Source organism: Jatropha curcas, chromosome 7, assembly GCF_041381405.1.
Source record: "Jatropha curcas cultivar XTBG-Jc1 chromosome 7, XTBG_Jcur_1.0, whole genome shotgun sequence".
Classification (NCBI taxonomy): Eukaryota; Viridiplantae; Streptophyta; class Magnoliopsida; order Malpighiales; family Euphorbiaceae; genus Jatropha; species Jatropha curcas.
The window spans coordinates 24,284,541-24,308,487 of NC_143157.1; the positions used below are offsets into that span (position 1 = coordinate 24,284,541).

Here is a 23,947-nt window from a genome sequence, read left to right on the forward strand (position 1 = left end):
ACAATATTGAAACAGCCTGACAATCACAGTCAAACTAAAAAGTTATTAGATGCTTCAACACCCTTCTCGGCCAAAGAATTTTGCAAAGCCCAAATCATTACCAGCAATTTTAACCACTCGCTTTCCTACATTCTGTCTAGTGAAGAGCCCAACCAAAGCTGCTGGACCGCTTTCAAGGCCACTGGCAATATCTTCGAAGTAAGTAATCTTCCCTTCTTTTATGTTTGGCACAACCATTTCCAGGTATTTTGGAAAGAGGTGATAGTAATCAGACGCAACAAACCCTTCCATACGAATATGTTTCAGAACAAGTTCTACAATGTTGTGTATTCCTTCGTGTTTTTCTGAATTTTCTTGTGATAATATTCCACATATTACAATCCGTCCATTGTATCTCATGTTAAGTAGAACTGCGTCGAGCATTTTTCCACCAACAATATCAAAATATAGGTCGATGCCTTCAGGAAAATACCTGCATGTCAAGAAATATTTGATTTATTAGTAATTAAACGATGTTTTTTCAATTTCATTAAATACTCATAATTAATTTAAGTGCTAACCTTTTCAAAGCTGCATCCAAATCCTTTTCTTCGTTATAATTGAAAGCCTCATCGAATCCAAATTTATTCTTCAACAAATCAACCTTAAATAATAAAAGAAAACAAAGTGAAAAAGCTGATCAATCAAGTAATTTGTTTGGAGAGTGAAAAAAATGAAATGAGAGATACCGAGTAAAAATAATACGGATAAGATTTGCCTACATTGGAAGTATGGAATCACCTATACACTAAGCTAATCAAAGAAGGATTTTTTAAAAAGTTGTTGTTATTTTATTTATTTTTTTTTTTTTTGTCAGTAAATAGTCAAAAATACTCTCACTCGAGCGAATGAGAACCAAAAAACTATATTTGATTAGTTTTGGTGCATGCATGCATGCACAAGGAACTCACTTTCTCCGTACTTCCAGCACTCCCAACAACATAGCAACCAGCCAACTTTGCAAATTGCCCAACAATTTGACCTATTCCGCCAGAAGCTGCTGAAACAAACACATAATCTCCTTTCTTAGGAGCACCAACCTCGTAAAATCCAGCATAAGCAGTTATCCCAGGCATACCTACAAAATACAAATCAATATATAATAAGATTCTTGAATTCTAATTATAATTTTAAAGATTAATTAGTATGTCAGTCAAAGGAGAGAGTTAGCATATACCAAGAATTCCAAGATAATAGGAAAGAGGTAAATCATCAGTAGGGTTAATTTTAAAGAGAGTTTGTGGCGTTGGTGTCGCAATGTAGCTATACTCTTCCCATGTTGTGATTCCCCAAACAAAGTCACCTTCCTTAAAGTCTGCATGTCTAGATTCTACAACTTTGGCCACTCCATATCCATACAGAGGCTGCACGTTAATAAACAAAATTTCTGAAACGTGTCAGAAAAATTTCTCTGCAACTTTTGACTTAAACTAACAATTATAACGATGAAAATGAAATATTAACTAACCGAACCAGGCTTGTAAGTTTGAAATCCCTGGCTGTGTTTTACTTCTTTCATTAGGTTTCTCATGTAGCGATCACAAGACAAGTAGAGATTCTTGACAACAATTCCGTTACTACCTTCTGGGACTTGAAGTTTGATCGAATTACTACTCAGGTACATGTCTGATTCTCGAGGGTGACGAGTATTTACATAGTGTTTGAATATAACCTGCTTGTTACTTACTGTTCCTTCATTTGCACCGGCCATTGTTGCTAAAAATAATTAAGCTTTCTTTCTCCGATTAACTGAAATTTCCTGATAGAAAGAATATAATGTTTGATTGATTTTGTTTCGTTACACCTGCATGCTGGAAGTATATATATGTACTGATCACCCGTGTGAACTGTTGTGTGAATTCACTTCCATTTATTTGAAAAGTAAAAGTTACAATACTTTGACCACCTCCTAACTAACCATAAATTTTAATATTAATTTGCCATTTGCTTCGTGCGTTTCGTCTAACTGGTTGTATATGTATTTCCCATAAACCCAACCAATAATCAAATGTCATTTAAAAAATCAAAGCCAAATGTTTTAACTTTGTAGAAAAAGATTTATCCAGACCGGTATACGAACCATCCATATATTAAACTAATTAAAAATGATTTTTTTTTAATTTAAATGAATGTATTTTTAATCATTCACTTTTTTTTTAATCATTCACTAAAAAAGTAAGGAAATAATAATAATTTTTTAAAAAGCTCTTATGGGTTAACTTAATTTATAGACGATCTTAAAACAAGCCTTAACAAATCTTATTTTAAGGGTCAACTTGCCATATTTTAATATAATACTTGTAAATAAGAAGTTATATGACCTTTTATAAATAGAAAGTTATTTAATCTATTACGTATGCATATTCTTTGTCAAATAGAATTTGGATTTAAATAGAAAATTAATACAGTATAATAGAATTTAGAGTAAATAGAAAATTTATATAATCAATCAAAATGAAATTTTATTTTTCAACCAATCAGATTAAAATTTTTAAAGATACTTTTATTGATCTATAAATTTAATAAGGGTATTTTTGGCAATCTCAATTTCAATGTTCCCCCACGCATTTCCACTTTTATATATATCTCATAAGCGTAACGGTTTTTAGCCTTCTTAGCAAAGTATATTTTTTAAGAATCGAACTTGTGTTCATTGTTACGGAAGTTCAATTCTACTTCATTTTAAGTTTGAGTATTATCTTCCCTTAAAAAAATTAAAAAAAAAAAAGTTTTTTAGTATTATCTAGTACATACTACTTCTGTTCCATAATATTTGGTACATTTAGAATTTCACATCCCTTAAAAAAATCATTAAATTTGTATAAGTTACAATAAATTATTGAGTAAATTAATTATATTATCTTTAATTTAAGACTAGTTCTCCATGAAAACCACTCCCTCCATTCTTTTTATATAGGAACAGCTAATTTTTCACCAAAATTAAGAAAGTAGTTTGACTAACTTTTTTTGCCTTTTTCCTAATTTACCCCTAATATCTCAGTTATTCCTTTTCTAATATTAATGTACACCTTAAATTATGTTTCAATCTTCAATGATACTTTAAATGCTTCGTTGAATGAAGAAAATCAAGATACTTGCAAAAAATAAAGTGTATGCTCTTACTTGTAAAGAGAAATTCATTTTTTGGTCCTTTATTTGGAAAAGTTGTGTGAAAAGTTTTAATTTGTGATCATTTAACCTTCCAACTGTCTTTAACTATTGAAAACATAATTTAAATATCGTGCAATTTTTCAGATATTCGAGCAAAATCCGTAAGAATTCCTTTCATCGTAGTCGATCTAAAAATTTTGTGGCCACTTTCTATTCAAATTCCACTTTAATAAGCAATCAAATCACCTATGTGAGCACATTTTTTTCAATGAAAATTGATGTAAAAAAATCAATTCTCCAAAATTTCTTCATATTAAATGCTCATCTATACCTTTGTCTGCCACTATCTTAAAAATCCACCACACTAAAAACTTCACGAAGGATTAAAACAATGGTAAGATTTACTTTTCACATTGGCATGGTTCCAAAGTTACCAAATTAGGCAAAAATTTTTATATAAAAAGAATATCCAAAATAGAAACTTTTTCTATATAAAAAGAACGAGGGAATATTAAATTGAAGTAATAATTATTAGTTATATACAAAGAATAAATATGGAAAAAAAGTATTTATTAGTCCTTAAAACCAAAGATATGAAAAATGTTTTGAAACAAACTATTTTCTCAAATGGAATGGAATAGAAGTACTACGTGCCCAAATGAGAAAATTAATTAATTTAATGTTATTAATCTTGACTAGAACTTTTATCAAGTAATAACTTATGTCAATTATGTCATTTGTTAATGAAGTGGATAAGAATAAGCTGACTTTGTCACCATAAAAACCTTGAAAACTCTATACATAACATAATGAACATGAACCACGCGGGAATTAAATACTTTTTTTAAAAGAAAATAACTTCATAAATCAAAATATTAAGAATACAAACAAATAGGAACATGAACAACATGGGAATTGAATAATAAATGATATAATAGTAAAAAATTTAAAAAATTACTCTCACGTTGCAAGTAATAAATGATAAATAATGTAAAAAATTTGTCAACCAAGGATGTATTACATATGCAGTTCTTCAACCAGATAAATATAGTTGATTCACACGTGGATGAAGTTGATAATGTTAGATATACATTTTTTTTTTAAAGAGGATTAGGTCCGGTGAGTTGTCATCTGAATATATATATATATATATATATATATATATATATATATATATATATATATGGTGTTAAGTAGTTAATCTGGCAGTATGAGAATGACGTGGTTGTCATCCACGTGGATCTCTTGACTATATGTCATACAGAAACGAGGCACAAACTTACATATGGCAGTTTTGATGATGTGGATTTCCACATGATGACATATAACCTCACCACATGCTACATTGGTCGACATGTTTCTGCCAGGAGGCGAATAACTATACACTGCTGCCACGTGATAACGTGGTCGTCCTTTTACACATGGCATTCGGTTAAAATGCTTTGTTTATGGGGGCTTCACACACCATGCAGTGAGTTCTAGTGACGTGGCATAATAGTTGAACACTAGATCACGTGGATTGAAGCCACGTGTTCGCTTTTGATGACATGGCAATCGAGCATATCCACGTGCCACCCTTTTGGCGTATATGGAGCTTGACATTGCGGTATCTTGCTCTGGGCTGGATGGTGAGGCTGGAAAGCTTGACCTGGATGACACCGTAGTTTTTACGAGAGCTAAGTTCACAATACTATATTAATCACCTCACATTAATAAAATTTATTATGATTATTTTTTTTTTTTTGAAAGCAATGGAGCATATATATTGATTATTCCTTTTATTCTGAGATCATTATCACATGAATTAAGCAAGAAAATAATCAAATAAACCTATAGTTTGCAGCTCAATTGGCAACACAGATTGGATATGTGAGAAGAGTTCTCGAGTTCGATCCCCACTAAATGTATTTAACTGTAATTAAACTCTGAGCCGGATTAAGCGGTTTCTAGCAATAGAGTGCGGATACTGATAATTTCCAAAAAAAAACACCAAATGATAGTAACCATCATAATTGAGATGACAAAGTGAGAAAGACGTAGATTGCAAAAGAATATTGGATTTTTTGATATATCTTAAAGCAGTACATGTACGACTTTAAATAAGAAAACTAATAACAGAAGTTGCCGTAGAATAGGCGTGAATAATGCAAAATATCACCAGTAAGTGAACTAATCACCCTAAGAATCCTAACCACAAGACTCATTCAATTATAATGTATTTAAATAATTAACCCTTATCCCTCCAATACTCAAGCCTGCAACACAGCAACCTTATCCCTCCGAAGGGGTGAAAATATCCTTATGACTCCCTGAGCTAATATCCCCTCTCAAACTATGTCCGGGGGTTAGACATAGTTTGCGTCGAAATTGTGCTAGGCGAGCTTTTGTCATTGATTTTGTAAATATATCGGCGACTTGATCTGCCGATGGAATGTATCTTGTGATCAAAACTCCTTGAGCAACGCGTTCACGGACATAGTGATAGTCAAGAGCAACATGTTTACTGCGTGAATGTAGTACTGGATTAATTGTCAAGTGCAGGGCACTTATATTATCACCATATAAGACCGGCGGCTGTTTGGTAGAAACTTGTAAGTCATCCAAGAGATATCCAAGCCAAGTGAGCTCAGCAGCCGTGTGTGCCATGGAGCGATACTCGGCTTCGGTGCTAGAGCGTGCAACGGTGTGTTGTTTTTTTGCACACCAGGAGATGATATTGGCTCCAAGAAATGTACAATAGCCTGTTGTGGACCGTCGTGTGGCTGGACAACCCGCCCAATCTGCATCTGAAAACGCACTTAAGACAAGTGAAGTATCAGCTTGAAAAGATAGACCATAATATAAAGTGCCTTTTAAATATCTCAAAATGCGATGAACACATTTCTGGTGAGATTTATTTGGTTGATGCATGAACTGGGAGACATAGTTGACACTATAGGATAAGTCCGGACGTGTCAACGTTAAATATTGGAGGGAGCCTACAAGTCCACGAAAATGTGTAGGGTCACTGAGTGGAGTTGTATCCGTTGTGGTATTCGGCCGTTGAACTTGTGGAGTCGGCATTGGCTGACAGTCCAACATTTGAGCTCGTTCTAAAATGGAAAGAGCATAGCGTGTTTGATTTAAATGTAAACCGGTTCCTGTGGATTGCACTTGAATACCAAGAAAATGATGTAGTGGGCCTAGATCTTTGATTGAGAACTCCGAGCTTAGAACCTGCAAAAAATTTTGAACTAGAGCCATGGACGACCCTGTTAACAACATATCATCCACATATATTAGTAAAACCAATATACCCGTTGTTGTGTGCATGACAAACAAAGAAGGGTCCGCTAAACTACAAAAAAAGCCATATTCAAGTAAAAAGGTACTTAAACGATCAAACCAAGCTCTTGGAGCTTGTTTGAGTCCATACAAAGCTCGTTGGAGTTTACAAACATGGTTGGGTTTATTAGGATCTTTCATTCCGGGTGGTTGCTCCATATAAATATTTTCAGTAATAAACCCATGCAAGAATGCATTTTTGACGTCCAATTGACGTATTGGCCATTTTTTTACTAAAGCTACAGAGATGACTAATCGAATGGTACCTGGTTTTATGACAGGAGAAAAGGTTTCGGTGTAGTCCACACCATCTAGTTGGTGAAATCCCTTAGCGACAAGTCTTGCTTTTAGCCTATCTAAATTTCCTACAGAATTGAGTTTAGCTTTATAGACCCATTTACAACCTATTATATTGACATCTGCTGGTCGTGGAACCAATTGCCAAGTTTGATTCTTTTGTAAAGCTTGATATTCCTCAATCATTGCTTGTTTCCACCCTTTATGTGCTAGAGCGCTCTTTACAGTTTTGGGTTCTGGTGGTATTGTGGAAGAAATTGTCACATTTAAAGCATAACGTGGATTTGGTTTTACTATACCTGACTGTGACCTGGTTACCATCGAATGTCGAAGGTGCTCTTGAGCATTCTGTTCATTGGAATGTTCCTCCAAATTTGTTGTCGGCAAAGCTAAACTTGTGTCTGCTATGTCAGAAAATGAGCCCCCTTGTTCTGGTTGACAATCTGATGTGTTGCCTTCCAAGTCAGCTTCTGTAACAGCACCAAGTGTGTTGTTTTGTGCTGCTGAGGCTTCCTGAGTTGCACTGCTGTCTGGGTCGACATGCAGCTGTGCTGGTTGTTCCAGTGGAGCTACCTGCTCTTGTTCGACTAGTGGATCTAGTGAGAAGGTCGTCAAATCATCGTAGGCTGCTGCTGGTTGCTGTGAAGGTGTTGGGACTGTCGTGATTGTGTTGTTCCCTGAGACAGTAGCTGCTGGTTCTAATGACTGATCGGAGATTTGTTGAACTTCGAGGGAAGGTGTTGTCAGTATTGCTTCTCTGGGCAAGTTTTGTTGATCCAGTTCTGCAGTAACAGTAATCGGAAATGACAAAGTACCTGCACAATCTATTGAAGACAAAGTGTTATTTTTTTCTGCCGATGATGGTAGCCAAGAATTTACAAGTTGGACAGCAAACACCTTATCAGAGGAAGCAGACTTATATGGAAAAACATTCTCATCAAAGCTCACATGCCGTGATATTATAATTTTCTTGGTTTTAGGATTGAAGCATTTATATCCTTTGTGTTTTTCACTATAGCCTATAAACACACACAAGCACGATTTAGGATCGAACTTATGACGTTTTGAATCCCAAATATACGGAAAGCATTTGGAACCAAAAACACGTAATGAGCTATAGTCAAAATGAGTACCATGCAATTTAAAATATGGTGTTTCATGTCCTAACACTGTAGTAGGCAATCTATTTATCAAAAAAACCGCTGTTTGAAATGCCTCTACCCACATTGTCAACGGCATATGGCTTTGATACATCATAGTTAATCCCAATTCTCGGATAACACGGTGTCGTCGTTCTACAGCACCTGTTTGTTCAGGTGTAGATGGACAGGACACTTGATGTTTAATTCCCTGAGCTAAAAAATGCGAAGATAAAGAAGTATTTAAAAACTCACCTCCGCCATCTGAGTGGAAAATTTTGATTTTCTTACCATATTGTCGCAGCACATATTGTTCAAAAGCTTTGAAAGCAACAAAAAACTCAGATTTTTTTCGCAGAGGTATTAGCCATGAATACTTAGAATAGTCATCAACCAAGCAAGCATAATATTTGAATTTAGCATAAGACACTACAGGGGCTGGTCCCCATAAATCACAATGAACTTTTTCAAACATGGATGTACTATTTTTTGAAGACAAACAGAATGGAAATTTACTCAACTTGCCTAATTGGCAGCTATCACATAAAAATTTAGAGTGCAAGGAACCCTTTACATCAATTAGGTTCTTATTAAATAAAACAGAAATAGCAGTAGATTGAGGATGTCCTAAGCGTTGATGCCAAATGTCTGCAGTAGCAGTCTTAAATCGATTGGAAAAATACGCTTTGGGAGCATCTGACAGAATATAAAGATTATGTTTCCGTGGTCCTCGTAGCAGAACCTGTCCCGTTTGTCGATCCTTAACAGAAATAGAAACGTTAGAAAACTCACAATTAACAGGGTAGTCATCGGTCAATTGGCCAACAGATAGCAAATTTTGTTTCAGAGCAGGAACAGATAAAACATTTGAGAGAGGTAACTTGTTTTTTTGTTCTATGGAAGTCATTCCAACACCATCAATAGATAGAAAGGTTCCATCTCCTATGGTTATGGAATCATTTCCATGGTAATTATTAAGTTTTTGTAATAGTTTTTTGTTACCTGTCATATGATTCGATGCGCCGGAATCTGCAACCCAATCAGTGTCAATGACATCATTATCAAGTGTGAGTGCAGTGAGTGCTTGAGGAAGACTATTCTGTTTCTCTTGTGGAATCCACCAGCAAATTTTTGCGATATGACCGTCTCGGCCGCAGTACTGACAAACTTCATTTTTGTACTGTTCTCGCTCAGCTGGTGTCATTCTTCTACGCCCTGCAGGAGGAGGTCGTCGTTGAGAGGAGTACGTTTCTTTGCTTTGATTTTGTCCCTGTGTTTGTTGAGCTTGGAAGCCACGCCCTTGGGAGTTAAATCTAGGGCGCCGATTAGACGGATTCTGTTGATTCCCAAAGAAGGCCACATGGGAAGCAATTTGTTCAAGTCCAGTTTCAGTTTGTGTGGAAAACCATGTACGTCGCTGATCATGATTTTTAAGCTGCGAGACTAGTTCATTATACGATGGTCGTGGTGGCTTGAGCATCGTTGTTGTGAATGTCTCATATTGAGGTCCCAGACTGGTGAGGAGACAAAACACTTTTTCTCCATCGGGTACCTTTTTTCCGATTGCTGCTAAATTGTCGCAAATCTCCTTAAACAGACGAAGATGTTCTGTGATTGACCGATTCTCTTCTTTGCGAAAGTAGGTCAATTGTTGTCTGAGAGTAAACTCTCTTTCCTGAGAGTCTTGAGCATACGCATCTTTTAATGCGCTCCAAACAGTATGAACTGTTTCTAATCCGATGACAAGGCCGAGTGATTCCTCACTTAATGTTCCATAAATCCATCCGCGGAGCAATCGGTCGGACTTTTGCCAAGCTTTGAAAGCGTCTGATTGTTGTGGTTGGTAGTTTTCTGGTAATGGGTTTGGAGGGGTTTTGAATTTCTGATCCTCAGGGAAGCCATTATCAAAGTGATCTGAGAGCTCCTGACTTTCAGCTAAACTCAAAACTTGTTCTCTCCAAAGAGGGTAGTTTGTTTGTTTTAGTTTCAGAGTGACGAAATTTGCAACATTCAAGGTTGAAGAAGTCATGGTGAAAGGATCGTCACTTGCTCTGATACCAAGATGACAAAGTGAGAAAGACGTAGATTGCAAAAGAATATTGGATTTTTTGATATATCTTAAAGCAGTACATGTACGACTTTAAATAAGAAAACTAATAACAGAAGTTGCCGTAGAATAGGCGTGAATAATGCAAAATATCACCAGTAAGTGAACTAATCACCCTAAGAATCCTAACCACAAGACTCATTCAATTATAATGTATTTAAATAATTAACCCTTATCCCTCCAATACTCAAGCCTGCAACACAGCAACCTTATCCCTCCGAAGGGGTGAAAATATCCTTATGACTCCCTGAGCTAATAAATTGCACCTTAATTAGTGAAGTCCTATAAACATGTCTTCTTCGTGAAGGCAATTGAGTCACCATATAAGTTTTGGTTTTTTTTAATCTAAAGATGAGACCACCCATCATCTAATATTAATAGAAAAAAAAAAAAAGAATAAAGAAAAGGTTTCCGATGACACAATCATTTACTCCAATCTACAATATTTAAGTTATTCCAAAATCTTTTTATAGGCTCGTACCATTTAATGATCTACGTAAATTAAATATTCTCCGTTGCTTCAAGAGACACAGAAGCTGATCTGTAGAGATTTTACTCTGAGAGCGACTCAAAATATAATATTTTGAGGATCCTTCAATCTTCGGATGTTCTTTATCACTGAGCTACCTTTAGATTTAAGTTACTCCAATAATTTAGCAATTGAGCGGCAAAAGTTACAACCACGAAAAGTTATATCGTTTAGTATTATAAAGAATAAAGGTATACATTCACCTCTCTTTATCCAAAATTAACGTAACATAATAATGCGTCATCCTTTTAGCTCCCTCTCACTTGAAAATTTTCCCTTGTTTCATTGTTATGTGCTCTGTTTCAGTTATTTGTCTTGACTCCACTGGAGACGGTATGGCGAGCAGCCGAGCACTACTCTGCTTTATGATGAATGATTTTTCTTGGGTTTTTTTTCATTTACTTCCTGTGGTTAATAAATAATATATAATTAAGCTTTGCAAAGTTCTATGATCAAACAAATGAAAATAAGAATTTTCGTTCAAACGAGAATATTTTTTACTATATACCGGAAAAAAAAGGATAAAATATAAAATTTTTTTATTTTTATTGGTTTAGTTCATGGTGAGGCCATTAACCTGGTTTAGACAAGTATAATTCGAGTTGAATTAGAAAGTTGTCAGGTTGTTATGTGGTTGGAAGTGCTGGAAGCAAAGAAAAAGTGAGCTTCATTCGATGATTTTTCTTCCCTTGGCTGTAATGTTTTTCTTTTATCTGATTTTACCTTGTCCATTTTAAGGTTGATTTGTTGAAGAACAAGTTTGGATTCGACGAGGCTTTCAATTACAATGAAGAACAGGACTTGGATGCAGCTTTGAAAAGGTACTTCCTTCTCTCTATTATTGAGATTGAAACATAATACACACCATTACAAAGAATTAATCAAACCCAATTGTTGGAAAAATGCAGATATTTTCCTAAAGGAATCGATATATATTTTGAAAATGTTGGTGGTAAGATGCTGGAAGCAGTTCTGCTGAATATGAAATTTGGGGGACGCATTGCTATGTGTGGATTGATGTCGGAATATGGGTTAGACAAGGTTTATGGAGTAAAAAATCGAACGCAAATAGTTTACAAAAGCCTCCGCGTGGAAGGATTTCTAGTTGCCAATTACCTGCACCTAATTCCTAAGTACCACGAAATGATAATACCAAAAATAAAAGAAGGGAAGATTGTTTATGTTGAAGATATTGCCGACGGTATAGAAAGCGGTCCGGCGGCTGTGGTTGGCGTATTCAGAGGATGTAATATGGGAAAGCAAGTGGTTAAAGTTGCCGATGAATGATGACTATTAATTGAGCTTCTTGATAATAAAATTCAGCTATGGCTGCCTGCCTATACTCGAAGGAGGAGAAGAATAAGAATAATAACTTGTTTGGGATGAATGCTTTTTTGTTCATTAGTTATAAAAATGCATTTAAAAGTTCACTACTTGAATAGAGAAGAGTTTGTATTTTCATTTTTTTTTTTGGAGAATTTGTATTTTATTTTATTTTATTATTAATCATTAAGAATTTTAATTTATACTTATATATAGATTAATGGTTAATAATTTTAGTTTGCTACTTGAGAAGTCCAATAAATTCAATGGTCGAAATAACATTGTAGACTATACAGTGAAAAGTATGAATAACATTCACCCAGTTGGTAGTAACGCATTTTCGGTAAGACATAAGAAGACCAACTAGGCCACACTTGATTGGTATTAATAACTTTAGTTGAAAATTATGAGAGGAAAATATAAAAATGATAAGGATAGTTAAATTATTTATATTATAAGTTCATAACCGTGTAGTCAAAATTCTTAGTATTATTACAATTGCTTGAATTGTCTACGCTACGCGTGGTTTGCTAAGTGCTGACGTTGATTGATTTAATCTTAGTCTCAAATGCAAGTGGCTAAAATTAAAATTGCCATTTGCCAATGGACGACCATTATAAAATTCATCTTGAGTTGAAACTTTACAGCCTGTTTGGAAAGGAGGAAAATGGGAAGAAAATAAAATATGAGAAGAAAATAATCATGAAAGGTTATCTTACTCTGTTTGGAAATATGAGAGATAAAATTGGGGAAAAAAAAATCTGTATTAAGTGTCACCCAGACCCACCAATTTTTAATCTCTCCAAAACCGAATGAAAATGGCTGATTGAGAAGAATCTCACATTTTAGCATGATATTACAAAATTATCCCTCTAATTGTCATACTATATTCATTAATTTTCTTTTATGTTTCAACTGATTTTTGATAAATTATAACATAAAATAATTTTTATACATTTGCATTTTGCAATAATTGTGACTTCACGTGTCAAAGCATTTTGCAATAGATTTGGAGTTGAATCTCCTGTCGCTTAAAAAAAAAAAAAAAAACATGTGACTTTTGTTACACAATTGCTCTATTAACTATGGTGAGCCCACCTAAAATATTTTTGTACTATAAGAATTTAAGTCATAAAATATTTCTTAATTGAATCATTTACAAATTTAAATGAAATAGAGACTATAAGAATTTAAGTGAGAAAAGATATTACTAAATGGAATAATCAAAATACAATAAAGAACTGACATTTGATCTGAAGATTCTTTTAATTTAGAGCTGAGAAAGCTTATTAACCATATCCATATACTAATGTCTGGCTACTAATTAAATTGAAACAGTTGTAATAATTTATCGGCAATTTTTTTATCAGCAATATAAATTTACTTTATTGATTTATATCAAGAAAAAATTTAATATTTTTAAGTTTCTAAACCTGAGCTATCATGTTTTCCAAATACACCCAATCTAATTCAAAAATGCTAAGTAAAAACCCCTCAAAAACTTCTAACTTACGTGAGATTCATCTCTTCGTTAGATAAGAAACAAATCACAATATTGAAACAGCCTGACAATCATACTAAAGCTAAAAACTCATTAGATGCTTCAACACTCTTATTCCCCGAAGAATTTGCAAAGCCCAAATCATTACCAGCAATTTTAACCACTCGCTTTCCTACATTCTGTCTAGTGAAGAGCCCAACCAAAGCTGCTGGACCGCTTTCAAGGCCACTGGCAATATCTTCGAAGTAAGTAATCTTCCCTTCTTTTATGTTTGGCACAACCATTTCCAGGTATTTTGGAAAGAGGTGATAGTAATCAGACGCAACAAACCCTTCCATACGAATATGTTTCAGAACAAGTTCTACAATGTTGTGTATTCCTTCGTGTTTTTCTGAATTTTCTTGTGATAATATTCCACATATTACAATCCGTCCATTGTATCTCATGTTAAGTAGAACTGCGTCGAGCATTTTTCCACCAACAATATCAAAATATAGGTCGATGCCTTCAGGAAAATACCTGCATGTCAAGAAATATTTGATTTATTAGTAATTAAACGATGTTTTTTCAATTTCATTAAATACTCGTAATTAATTTAAGTGCTAACCTTTTCAAAGCTGCATCCAAATCCTTTTCTTCGTCATAATTGAAAGCCTCATCGAATCCAAATTTATTCTTCAACAAATCAACCTTAAATAATAAAAGGAAACAAAGTGAAAAAACTAATCAATCAAGTAATTTGTTTGGAGAGTGAAAAAAAATGAAATGAGAGATACCGAGTAAAAATAATACGGATAAGATTTGCCTACATTGGAAGTATGGAATCATCTATACACTAAGCTAATCAAAGAAGGATTTTTTAAAATGTTGTTGTTGTTTTATTATTATTTTTTTTTGTCAGTAAATAGTCAAAAATACTCTCACTCGAACGAATGAGAACCAAAAAACTATATTTGATTAGTTTTGGTGCATGCATGCATGCACAAGGAACTCACTTTCTCCGTACTTCCAGCACTCCCAACAACATAGCAACCAGCCAACTTTGCAAATTGCCCAACAATTTGACCTATTGCGCCAGAAGCTGCTGAAACAAACACATAATCTCCTTTCTTAGGAGCACCAACCTCGTAAAATCCAGCATAAGCAGTTATCCCAGGCATACCTACAAAATACAAATCAATATATAATAAGATTCTTGAATTCTAATTAAAATTTTAAAGATTAATTAGTATGTCAGTCAAAGGAGAGAGTTAGCATGTACCAAGAATTCCAAGATAATAGGAAAGAGGTAAATCATCAGTAGGGTTAATTTTAAAGAGAGTTTGTGGCGTTGGTGTCGCAATGTAGCTATACTCTTCCCATGTTGTGATTCCCCAAACAAAGTCACCTACCTTAAAGTCTGCATGTCTAGATTCTACAACTTTGGCCACTCCATATCCATACAGAGGCTGCACGTTAATAAACAAAATTTCTGAAACATGTCAGAAAAATTTCTCTGCAACTTTTGACTTAAACTAACAATTATAACGATGAAAATGAAATATTAACTAACCGAACCAGGCTTGTAAGTTTGAAATCCCTGGCTGTGTTTTACTTCTTTCATTAGGTTTCTCATGTAGCGATCACAAGACAAGTAGAGATTCTTGACAACAATTCCGTTACTACCTTCTGGGACTTGAAGTTTGATCGAATTACTACTCAGGTACATGTCTGATTCTCGAGGGTGACGAGTATTTACATAGTGTTTGAATATAACCTGCTTGTTACTTACTGTTCCTTCATTTGCACCAGCCATTGTTGCTAAAAATAATTAAGCTTTCTTTCTCCGATTAACTGAAATTTCCTGATAGAAAGAATATAATGTTTGATTGATTTTGTTTCGTTACACCTGCATGCTGGAAGTATATATATGTACTGATCACCCGTGTGAACTGTTGTGTGAATTCACTTCCATTTTTTTGAAAAGTAAAAGTTATAATACTTTGACCACCTCCTAACTAACCATAAATTTTAATATTAATTTGCCATTTGCTTCGTGCGTTTCGCTAACTGGTTGTATATGTATTTCCCATAAATCCAACCAATAATCAAATGTCATTTAAAAAATCAAAGCCAAATGTTTTAACTTTGTAGAAAAAGATTTATCCAGACCGGTATACGAACCATCCATATATTAAACTAATTAAATTTTTTTTAATTTAAACGAATGTATTTTTAATCATTTACTTTTTTTTTTTAATCATTCACTAAAAAAAAGTAAGGAAATAATAATAATTTTTTAAAAAGCTCTTATGGGTTAACTTAATATATAGACGATCTTAAAACAAGCCTCAACAAATCTTATTTTAAGGGTCAACTTGCCATATTGTGGTATAATACTTGTAAATAAGAAGTTATATGACCTTTTATAATAAATAGAAAGTTATATAATCTATTACGTATGCATATTCTTTGTCAAATAGAATTTGGATTTAAATAGAAAATTAATATAGTACAATAGAATTTAGAGTAAATAGAAAATTTATATAATGAATTAAAATGAAATTTTATTTTTAAACCAATCAGATTAAAATTTTTAAAGATACTTTCATCGATCTATAAATTTAATGAGGGTATTTTCGGCAATCTCAATCTCAATGTTCCCCCCACGCATTTCCACTTTTATATATATCTCATAAGCGTAACGGTTTTTAGCCTTCTTAGCAAAGTATATTTTTTAAGAATCGAACTTGTGTTCATTGTTACGGAAGTTCAATTCTACTTCATTTTAAGTTTGAGTATTATCTTCCCTTAAAAAAATTAAAAAAAAAAAAAGTTTTTTAGTATTATCTAGTACATACTACTTCTGTTCCATAATATTTGGTACATTTAGAATTTCACATCCCTTAAAAAAATCATCAATCTTGACTAGAACTTTTATCAAGTAATAACTTATGTCAATTATGTTATTTGTTAATGAAGTGGATAAGAATAAGCTGACTTTGTCACCATAAAAACATTGAAAACTCTATACATAACATAATGAACATGAACCACGCGGGAATTAAATAATTTTTTTAAAAGAAAATAACTTCATAAATCAAAATATTCAGAATACAAACAAATAGGAACATGAACAACGTTGGAATTGAATAATAAATGATATAATAGTAAAAATTTTTAAAAATTACTCACGTTGTAAGTAATAAATGATAAATAATGTAAAAAATTTGTCAACCAAAGATGTATTACATATGCAGTTCTTCAACCAGATAAATATAGTTGATTCACACGTGGATGAAGTTGATAATGTTAGATATACATTTTTTTTTTAAAGAGGGTTAGGTCCGGTGAGTTGTCATCTGAATATATATATACATATGGCAGTTTTGATGATGTGGATTTCCACATGATGACATATAACCTCACCACATGCTACATTGGTCGACATGTTTCTGCCAGGAGGCGAATAACTATACACTGCTGCCACGTGATAACGTGGTCGTCCTTTTACACATGGCATTCGGTTAAAATGCTTTGTTTATGGGGGCTTCACACACCATGCAGTGAGTTCTAGTGACGTGGCATAATAGTTGAACACTAGATCACGTGGATTGAAGCCACGTGTTCGCTTTTGATGACATGGCAATCGAGCATATCCACGTGCCACCCTTTTGGCGTATATGGAGCTTGACATTGCGGTATCTTGCTCTGGGCTGGATGGTGAGGCTGGAAAGCTTGACCTGGATGACACCGTAGTTTTTACGAGAGCTAAGTTCACAATACTATATTAATCACCTCACATTAATAAAATTTATTATGATTATTTTTTTTTTTTTTGAAAGCAATGGAGCATATATATTGATTATTCCTTTTATTCTGAGATCATTATCACATGAATTAAGCAAGAAAATAATCAAATAAACCTATAGTTTGCAGCTCAATTGGCAACACAGATTGGATATGTGAGAAGAGTTCTCGAGTTCGATCCCCACTAAATGTATTTAACTGTAATTAAACTCTGAGCCGGATTAAGCGGTTTCTAGCAATAGAGTGCGGATACTGATAATTTCCAAAAAAAAACACCAAATGATAGTAACCATCATAATTGCACCTTAATTAGTGAAGTCCTATAAACATGTCTTCTTCGTGAAGGCAATTGAGTCACCATATAAGTTTTGGTTTTTTTTAATCTAAAGATGAGACCACCCATCATCTAATATTAATAGAAAAAAAAAAAAAGAATAAAGAAAAGGTTTCCGATGACACAATCATTTACTCCAATCTACAATATTTAAGTTATTCCAAAATCTTTTTATAGGCTCGTACCATTTAATGATCTACGTAAATTAAATATTCTCCGTTGCTTCAAGAGACACAGAAGCTGATCTGTAGAGATTTTACTCTGAGAGCGACTCAAAATATAATATTTTGAGGATCCTTCAATCTTCGGATGTTCTTTATCACTGAGCTACCTTTAGATTTAAGTTACTCCAATAATTTAGCAATTGAGCGGCAAAAGTTACAACCACGAAAAGTTATATCGTTTAGTATTATAAAGAATAAAGGTATACATTCACCTCTCTTTATCCAAAATTAACGTAACATAATAATGCGTCATCCTTTTAGCTCCCTCTCACTTGAAAATTTTCCCTTGTTTCATTGTTATGTGCTCTGTTTCAGTTATTTGTCTTGACTCCACTGGAGACGGTATGGCGAGCAGCCGAGCACTACTCTGCTTTATGATGAATGATTTTTCTTGGGTTTTTTTTCATTTACTTCCTGTGGTTAATAAATAATATATAATTAAGCTTTGCAAAGTTCTATGATCAAACAAATGAAAATAAGAATTTTCGTTCAAACGAGAATATTTTTTACTATATACCGGAAAAAAAAGGATAAAATATAAAATTTTTTTATTTTTATTGGTTTAGTTCATGGTGAGGCCATTAACCTGGTTTAGACAAGTATAATTCGAGTTGAATTAGAAAGTTGTCAGGTTGTTATGTGGTTGGAAGTGCTGGAAGCAAAGAAAAAGTGAGCTTCATTCGATGATTTTTCTTCCCTTGGCTGTAATGTTTTTCTTTTATCTGATTTTACCTTGTCCATTTTAAGGTTGATTTGTTGAAGAACAAGTTTGGATTCGACGAGGCTTTCAATTACAATGAAGAACAGGACTTGGATGCAGCTTTGAAAAGGTACTTCCTTCTCTCTATTATTGAGATTGAAACATAATACACACCATTACAAAGAATTAATCAAACCCAATTGTTGGAAAAATGCAGATATTTTCCTAAAGGAATCGATATATATTTTGAAAATGTTGGTGGTAAGATGCTGGAAGCAGTTCTGCTGAATATGAAATTTGGGGGACGCATTGCTATGTGTGGATTGATGTCGGAATATGGGTTAGACAAGGTTTATGGAGTAAAAAATCTAACGCAAATAGTTTACAAAAGCCTCCGCGTGGAAGGATTTCTAGTTGCCAATTACCTGCACCTAATTCCTAAGTACCACGAAATGATAATACCAAAAATAAAAGAAGGGAAGATTGTTTATGTTGAAGATATTGCCGCCGGTATAGAAAGCGGTCCGGCGGCTGTGGTTGGCGTATTCAGAGGATGTAATATGGGAAAGCAAGTGGTTAAAGTTGCCGATGAATGATGACTATTAATTGAGCTTCTTGATAATAAAATTCAGCTATGGCTGCCTGCCTATACTCGAAGGAGGAGAAGAATAAGAATAATAACTTGTTTGGGATGAATGCTTTTTTGTTCATTAGTTATAAAAATGCATTTAAAAGTCCACTACTTGAATAGAGAAGAGTTTGTATTTTCATTTTTTTTTTTGGAGAATTTGTATTTTATTTTATTTTATTATTAATCATTAAGAATTTTAATTTATACTTATATATAGATTAATGGTTAATAATTTTAGTTTGCTACTCGAGAAGTCCAATAAATTCAATGGTCGAAATAACATTGTAGACTATACAGTGAAAAGTATGAATAACATTCACCCAGTTGGCAGTAACGCATTTTCGGTAAGACATAAGAAGACCAACTAGGCCATCCTTGATTGGTATTAATAATTTTAGTTGAAAATTATGAGAGGAAAATATAAAAATGATAAGGATAGTTAAATTATTTATATTATAAGTTCATAACCGTGTAGTCAAAATTCTTAGTATTATTACAATTGCTTGAATTGTCTACGCTACGCGTGGTTTGCTAAGTGCTGACGTTGATTGATTTAATCTTAGTCTCAAATGCAAGTGGCTAAAATTAAAATTGCCATTTGCCAATGGACGACCATTATAAAATTCATCTTGAGTTGAAACTTTACAGCCTGTTTGGAAAGGAGGAATATGGGAAGAAAATAAAATAATCATGAAAATTTACCTTACTCTGTTTGGAAATATGAGAGATAAAATTGGGAAAAAAAAAAAAATCTGTATTAAGTGTCACCCAGACCCACCAATTTTTAATCTCTCCAAAACCGAATGAAAATCGCTGATTGAGAAGAATCTCACATTTTAGCATGATATTACAAAACTATCCCTCTAATTGTCATACTATATTCATTAATTTTCTTTTATGTTTCAACTGATTTTTGATAAATTATAACATAAAATAATTTTTATACATTTGCATTTTGCAATAATTGTGACTTCACGTATCAAAGCATTTTGCAATAGATTTGGAGTTGAATCTCCTGCCGCTTAAAAAAAAAAAAAAAAAACATGTGACTTTTGTTACACAATTGCTCTATTAACTATGGTGAGCCCACCTAAAATATTTTTGTACTATAAGAATTTAAGTCATAAAATATTTCTTAATTGAATCATTTACAAATTTAAATGAAATAGAGACTACAAGAATTTAAGTGAGAAAAGATATTACTAAATGGAATAATCAAAATACAATAAAGAACTGACATTTGATCTGAAGATTCTTTTAATTTAGAGCTGAGAAAGCTTATTAACCATATCCATATACTAATGTCTGGCTACTAATTAAATTGAAACAGTTGTAATAATTTATCGGCAATTTTTTTATCAGCAATATAAATTTACTTTATTGATTTATATCGAGAAAAAATTTAACATTTTTAAGTTTCTAAACCTGAGCTATCAGGTTCTCCAAAATACACCCAACCTAATTCAAAAATGTTAAGTAAAAACCCCTCAAAAACTTCTAACTTACATGAGATTCATCTCTTCGTTAGATAAGAAACAAATCACAATATTGAAACAGCCTGACAATCATACTAAAGCTAAAAACTCATTAGATGCTTCAACACCCTTCTTGGCCAAAGAATTTTGCAAAGCCCAAATCATTACCAGCAATTTTAACCACTCGCTTTCCTACATTCTGTCTAGTGAAGAGCCCAACCAAAGCTGCTGGACCGCTTTCAAGGCCACTGGCAATATCTTCGAAGTAAGTAATCTTCCCTTCTTTTATGTTTGGCACAACCATTTCCAGGTATTTTGGAAAGAGGTGATAGTAATCAGACGCAACAAACCCTTCCATACGAATATGTTTCAGAACAAGTTCTACAATGTTGTGTATTCCTTCGTGTTTTTCTGAATTTTCTTGTGATAATATTCCACATATTACAATCCGTCCATTGTATCTCATGTTAAGTAGAACTGCGTCGAGCATTTTTCCACCAACAATATCAAAATATAGGTCGATGCCTTCAGGAAAATACCTGCATGTCAAGAAATATTTGATTTATTAGTAATTAAACGATGTTTTTTCAATTTCATTAAATACTCGTAATTAATTTAAGTGCTAACCTTTTCAAAGCTGCATCCAAATCCTTTTCTTCGTTATAATTGAAAGCCTCATCGAATCCAAATTTATTCTTCAACAAATCAACCTTAAATAATAAAAGGAAACAAAGTGAAAAAACTAATCAATCAAGTAATTTGTTTGGAGAGTGAAAAAAAATGAAATGAGAGATACCGAGTAAAAATAATACGGATAAGATTTGCCTACATTGGAAGTATGGAATCATCTATACACTAAGCTAATCAAAGAAGGATTTTTTAAAATGTTGTTGTTGTTTTATTATTATTTTTTTTTGTCAGTAAATAGTCAAAAATACTCTCACTCGAACGAATGAGAACCAAAAAACTATATTTGATTAGTTTTGGTGCATGCATGCATGCACAAGGAACTCACTTTCTCCGTACTTCCAGCACTCCCAACAACATAGCAACCAGCCAACTTTGCAAATTGCCCAACAATTTGACCTATTGCGCCAGAAGCTGCTGAAACAAACACATAATCTCCTTTCTTAGGAGCACCAACCTCGTAAAATCCAGCATAAGCAGTTATCCCAGGCATACCTACAAAATACAAATCAATATATAATAAGATTCTTGAATTCTAATTAAAATTTTAAAGATTAATTAGTATGTCAGTCAAAGGAGAGAGTTAGCATGTACCAAGAATTCCAAGATAATAGGAAAGAGGTAAATCATCAGTAGGGTTAATTTTAAAGAGAGTTTGTGGCGTTGGTGTCGCAATGTAGCTATACTCTTCCCATGTTGTGATTCCCCAAACAAAGTCACCTACCTTAAAGTCTGCATGTCTAGATTCTACAACTTTGGCCACTCCATATCCATACAGAGGCTGCACGTTAATAAACAAAATTTCTGAAACATGTCAGAAAAATTTCTCTGCAACTTTTGACTTAAACTAACAATTATAACGATGAAAATGAAATATTAACTAACCGAACCAGGCTTGTAAGTTTGAAATCCCTGGCTGTGTTTTACTTCTTTCATTAGGTTTCTCATGTAGCGATCACAAGACAAGTAGAGATTCTTGACAACAATTCCGTTACTACCTTCTGGGACTTGAAGTTTGATCGAATTACTACTCAGGTACATGTCTGATTCTCGAGGGTGACGAGTATTTACATAGTGTTTGAATATAACCTGCTTGTTACTTACTGTTCCTTCATTTGCACCAGCCATTGTTGCTAAAAATAATTAAGCTTTCTTTCTCCGATTAACTGAAATTTCCTGATAGAAAGAATATAATGTTTGATTGATTTTGTTTCGTTACACCTGCATGCTGGAAGTATATATATGTACTGATCACCCGTGTGAACTGTTGTGTGAATTCACTTCCATTTTTTTGAAAAGTAAAAGTTATAATACTTTGACCACCTCCTAACTAACCATAAATTTTAATATTAATTTGCCATTTGCTTCGTGCGTTTCGCTAACTGGTTGTATATGTATTTCCCATAAATCCAACCAATAATCAAATGTCATTTAAAAAATCAAAGCCAAATGTTTTAACTTTGTAGAAAAAGATTTATCCAGACCGGTATACGAACCATCCATATATTAAACTAATTAAATTTTTTTTAATTTAAACGAATGTATTTTTAATCATTTACTTTTTTTTTTTAATCATTCACTAAAAAAAAGTAAGGAAATAATAATAATTTTTTAAAAAGCTCTTATGGGTTAACTTAATATATAGACGATCTTAAAACAAGCCTCAACAAATCTTATTTTAAGGGTCAACTTGCCATATTGTGGTATAATACTTGTAAATAAGAAGTTATATGACCTTTTATAATAAATAGAAAGTTATATAATCTATTACGTATGCATATTCTTTGTCAAATAGAATTTGGATTTAAATAGAAAATTAATATAGTACAATAGAATTTAGAGTAAATAGAAAATTTATATAATGAATTAAAATGAAATTTTATTTTTAAACCAATCAGATTAAAATTTTTAAAGATACTTTCATCGATCTATAAATTTAATGAGGGTATTTTCGGCAATCTCAATCTCAATGTTCCCCCCACGCATTTCCACTTTTATATATATCTCATAAGCGTAACGGTTTTTAGCCTTCTTAGCAAAGTATATTTTTTAAGAATCGAACTTGTGTTCATTGTTACGGAAGTTCAATTCTACTTCATTTTAAGTTTGAGTATTATCTTCCCTTAAAAAAATTAAAAAAAAAAAAGTTTTTTAGTATTATCTAGTACATACTACTTCTGTTCCATAATATTTGGTACATTTAGAATTTCACATCCCTTAAAAAAATCATCAATCTTGACTAGAACTTTTATCAAGTAATAACTTATGTCAATTATGTTATTTGTTAATGAAGTGGATAAGAATAAGCTGACTTTGTCACCATAAAAACATTGAAAACTCTATACATAACATAATGAACATGAACCACGCGGGAATTAAATAATTTTTTTAAAAGAAAATAACTTCATAAATCAAAATATTCAGAATACAAACAAATAGGAACATGAACAACGTTGGAATTGAATAATAAATGATATAATAGTAAAAATTTTTAAAAATTACTCACGTTGTAAGTAATAAATGATAAATAATGTAAAAAATTTGTCAACCAAAGATGTATTACATATGCAGTTCTTCAACCAGATAAATATAGTTGATTCACACGTGGATGAAGTTGATAATGTTAGATATACATTTTTTTTTTAAAGAGGGTTAGGTCCGGTGAGTTGTCATCTGAATATATATATACATATGGCAGTTTTGATGATGTGGATTTCCACATGATGACATATAACCT

The 23,947-nt window shown here is 32.9% G+C and overlaps 3 protein-coding genes and 2 long non-coding RNA genes across 5 annotated transcripts; 2 read left to right on the plus strand and 3 right to left on the minus strand.

Annotated features, from left to right (window-relative positions):
- Positions 1 to 54: 54 nt before the first annotated feature.
- LOC105633267 (2-alkenal reductase (NADP(+)-dependent)-like) lies at positions 55 to 1,933 on the minus strand. Its single transcript, XM_089724491.1, has 5 exons — positions 1,508 to 1,933; positions 1,217 to 1,403; positions 951 to 1,117; positions 561 to 643; positions 55 to 472 (listed from the first exon to the last, which is right to left on the minus strand). The coding sequence occupies exons 1-5, from the start codon at positions 1,748 to 1,750 to the stop codon at positions 55 to 57; spliced, it is 1,098 nt and encodes a 365-aa protein (XP_089580617.1). The 5' UTR covers positions 1,751 to 1,933.
- Positions 1,934 to 11,111: 9,178 nt separating this feature from the next.
- LOC149495035 (uncharacterized) lies at positions 11,112 to 11,713 on the plus strand. Its single transcript, XR_016321814.1, has 3 exons — positions 11,112 to 11,206; positions 11,285 to 11,367; positions 11,455 to 11,713. It is a non-coding gene; the product is annotated as an uncharacterized LOC149495035 (long non-coding RNA).
- Positions 11,714 to 13,441: 1,728 nt separating this feature from the next.
- Positions 13,442 to 15,168, minus strand: LOC149495036 (2-alkenal reductase (NADP(+)-dependent)-like). Its single transcript, XM_089724492.1, has 5 exons — positions 14,923 to 15,168; positions 14,632 to 14,818; positions 14,366 to 14,532; positions 13,978 to 14,060; positions 13,442 to 13,889 (listed from the first exon to the last, which is right to left on the minus strand). The coding sequence occupies exons 1-5, from the start codon at positions 15,163 to 15,165 to the stop codon at positions 13,442 to 13,444; spliced, it is 1,128 nt and encodes a 375-aa protein (XP_089580618.1). The 5' UTR covers positions 15,166 to 15,168.
- Positions 15,169 to 18,291: 3,123 nt separating this feature from the next.
- Positions 18,292 to 18,893, plus strand: LOC110009352 (uncharacterized). The gene is made up of 3 exons (XR_016321816.1): positions 18,292 to 18,386; positions 18,465 to 18,547; positions 18,635 to 18,893. It is a non-coding gene; the product is annotated as an uncharacterized LOC110009352 (long non-coding RNA).
- Positions 18,894 to 20,644: 1,751 nt separating this feature from the next.
- Positions 20,645 to 22,341, minus strand: LOC149495037 (2-alkenal reductase (NADP(+)-dependent)-like). Its single transcript, XM_089724493.1, has 5 exons — positions 22,096 to 22,341; positions 21,805 to 21,991; positions 21,539 to 21,705; positions 21,151 to 21,233; positions 20,645 to 21,062 (listed from the first exon to the last, which is right to left on the minus strand). The coding sequence occupies exons 1-5, from the start codon at positions 22,336 to 22,338 to the stop codon at positions 20,645 to 20,647; spliced, it is 1,098 nt and encodes a 365-aa protein (XP_089580619.1). The 5' UTR covers positions 22,339 to 22,341.
- Between the last annotated feature and the right edge of the window lie 1,606 nt (positions 22,342 to 23,947).

Coding starts and splice junctions, on each gene's coding strand:
- LOC105633267 (XM_089724491.1), bottom strand. CDS start 1,750: ATGGCCGGTGCAAATGAAGGAACAGTAAGTAACAAGCAGGTTATATTC. Junction 644..950: donor GTGCTGGAAGTACGGAGAAA/GTGAGTTCCTTG, acceptor TTATTATTTAAG/GTTGATTTGTTGAAGAATAA. Junction 473..560: donor TTGGATGCAGCTTTGAAAAG/GTTAGCACTTAA, acceptor CTTGACATGCAG/GTATTTTCCTGAAGGCATCG.
- LOC149495036 (XM_089724492.1), bottom strand. CDS start 15,165: ATGGCTGGTGCAAATGAAGGAACAGTAAGTAACAAGCAGGTTATATTC. Junction 14,533..14,631: donor CTATTATCTTGGAATTCTTG/GTACATGCTAAC, acceptor TGTATTTTGTAG/GTATGCCTGGGATAACTGCT. Junction 13,890..13,977: donor TTGGATGCAGCTTTGAAAAG/GTTAGCACTTAA, acceptor CTTGACATGCAG/GTATTTTCCTGAAGGCATCG.
- LOC149495037 (XM_089724493.1), bottom strand. CDS start 22,338: ATGGCTGGTGCAAATGAAGGAACAGTAAGTAACAAGCAGGTTATATTC. Junction 21,706..21,804: donor CTATTATCTTGGAATTCTTG/GTACATGCTAAC, acceptor TGTATTTTGTAG/GTATGCCTGGGATAACTGCT. Junction 21,063..21,150: donor TTGGATGCAGCTTTGAAAAG/GTTAGCACTTAA, acceptor CTTGACATGCAG/GTATTTTCCTGAAGGCATCG.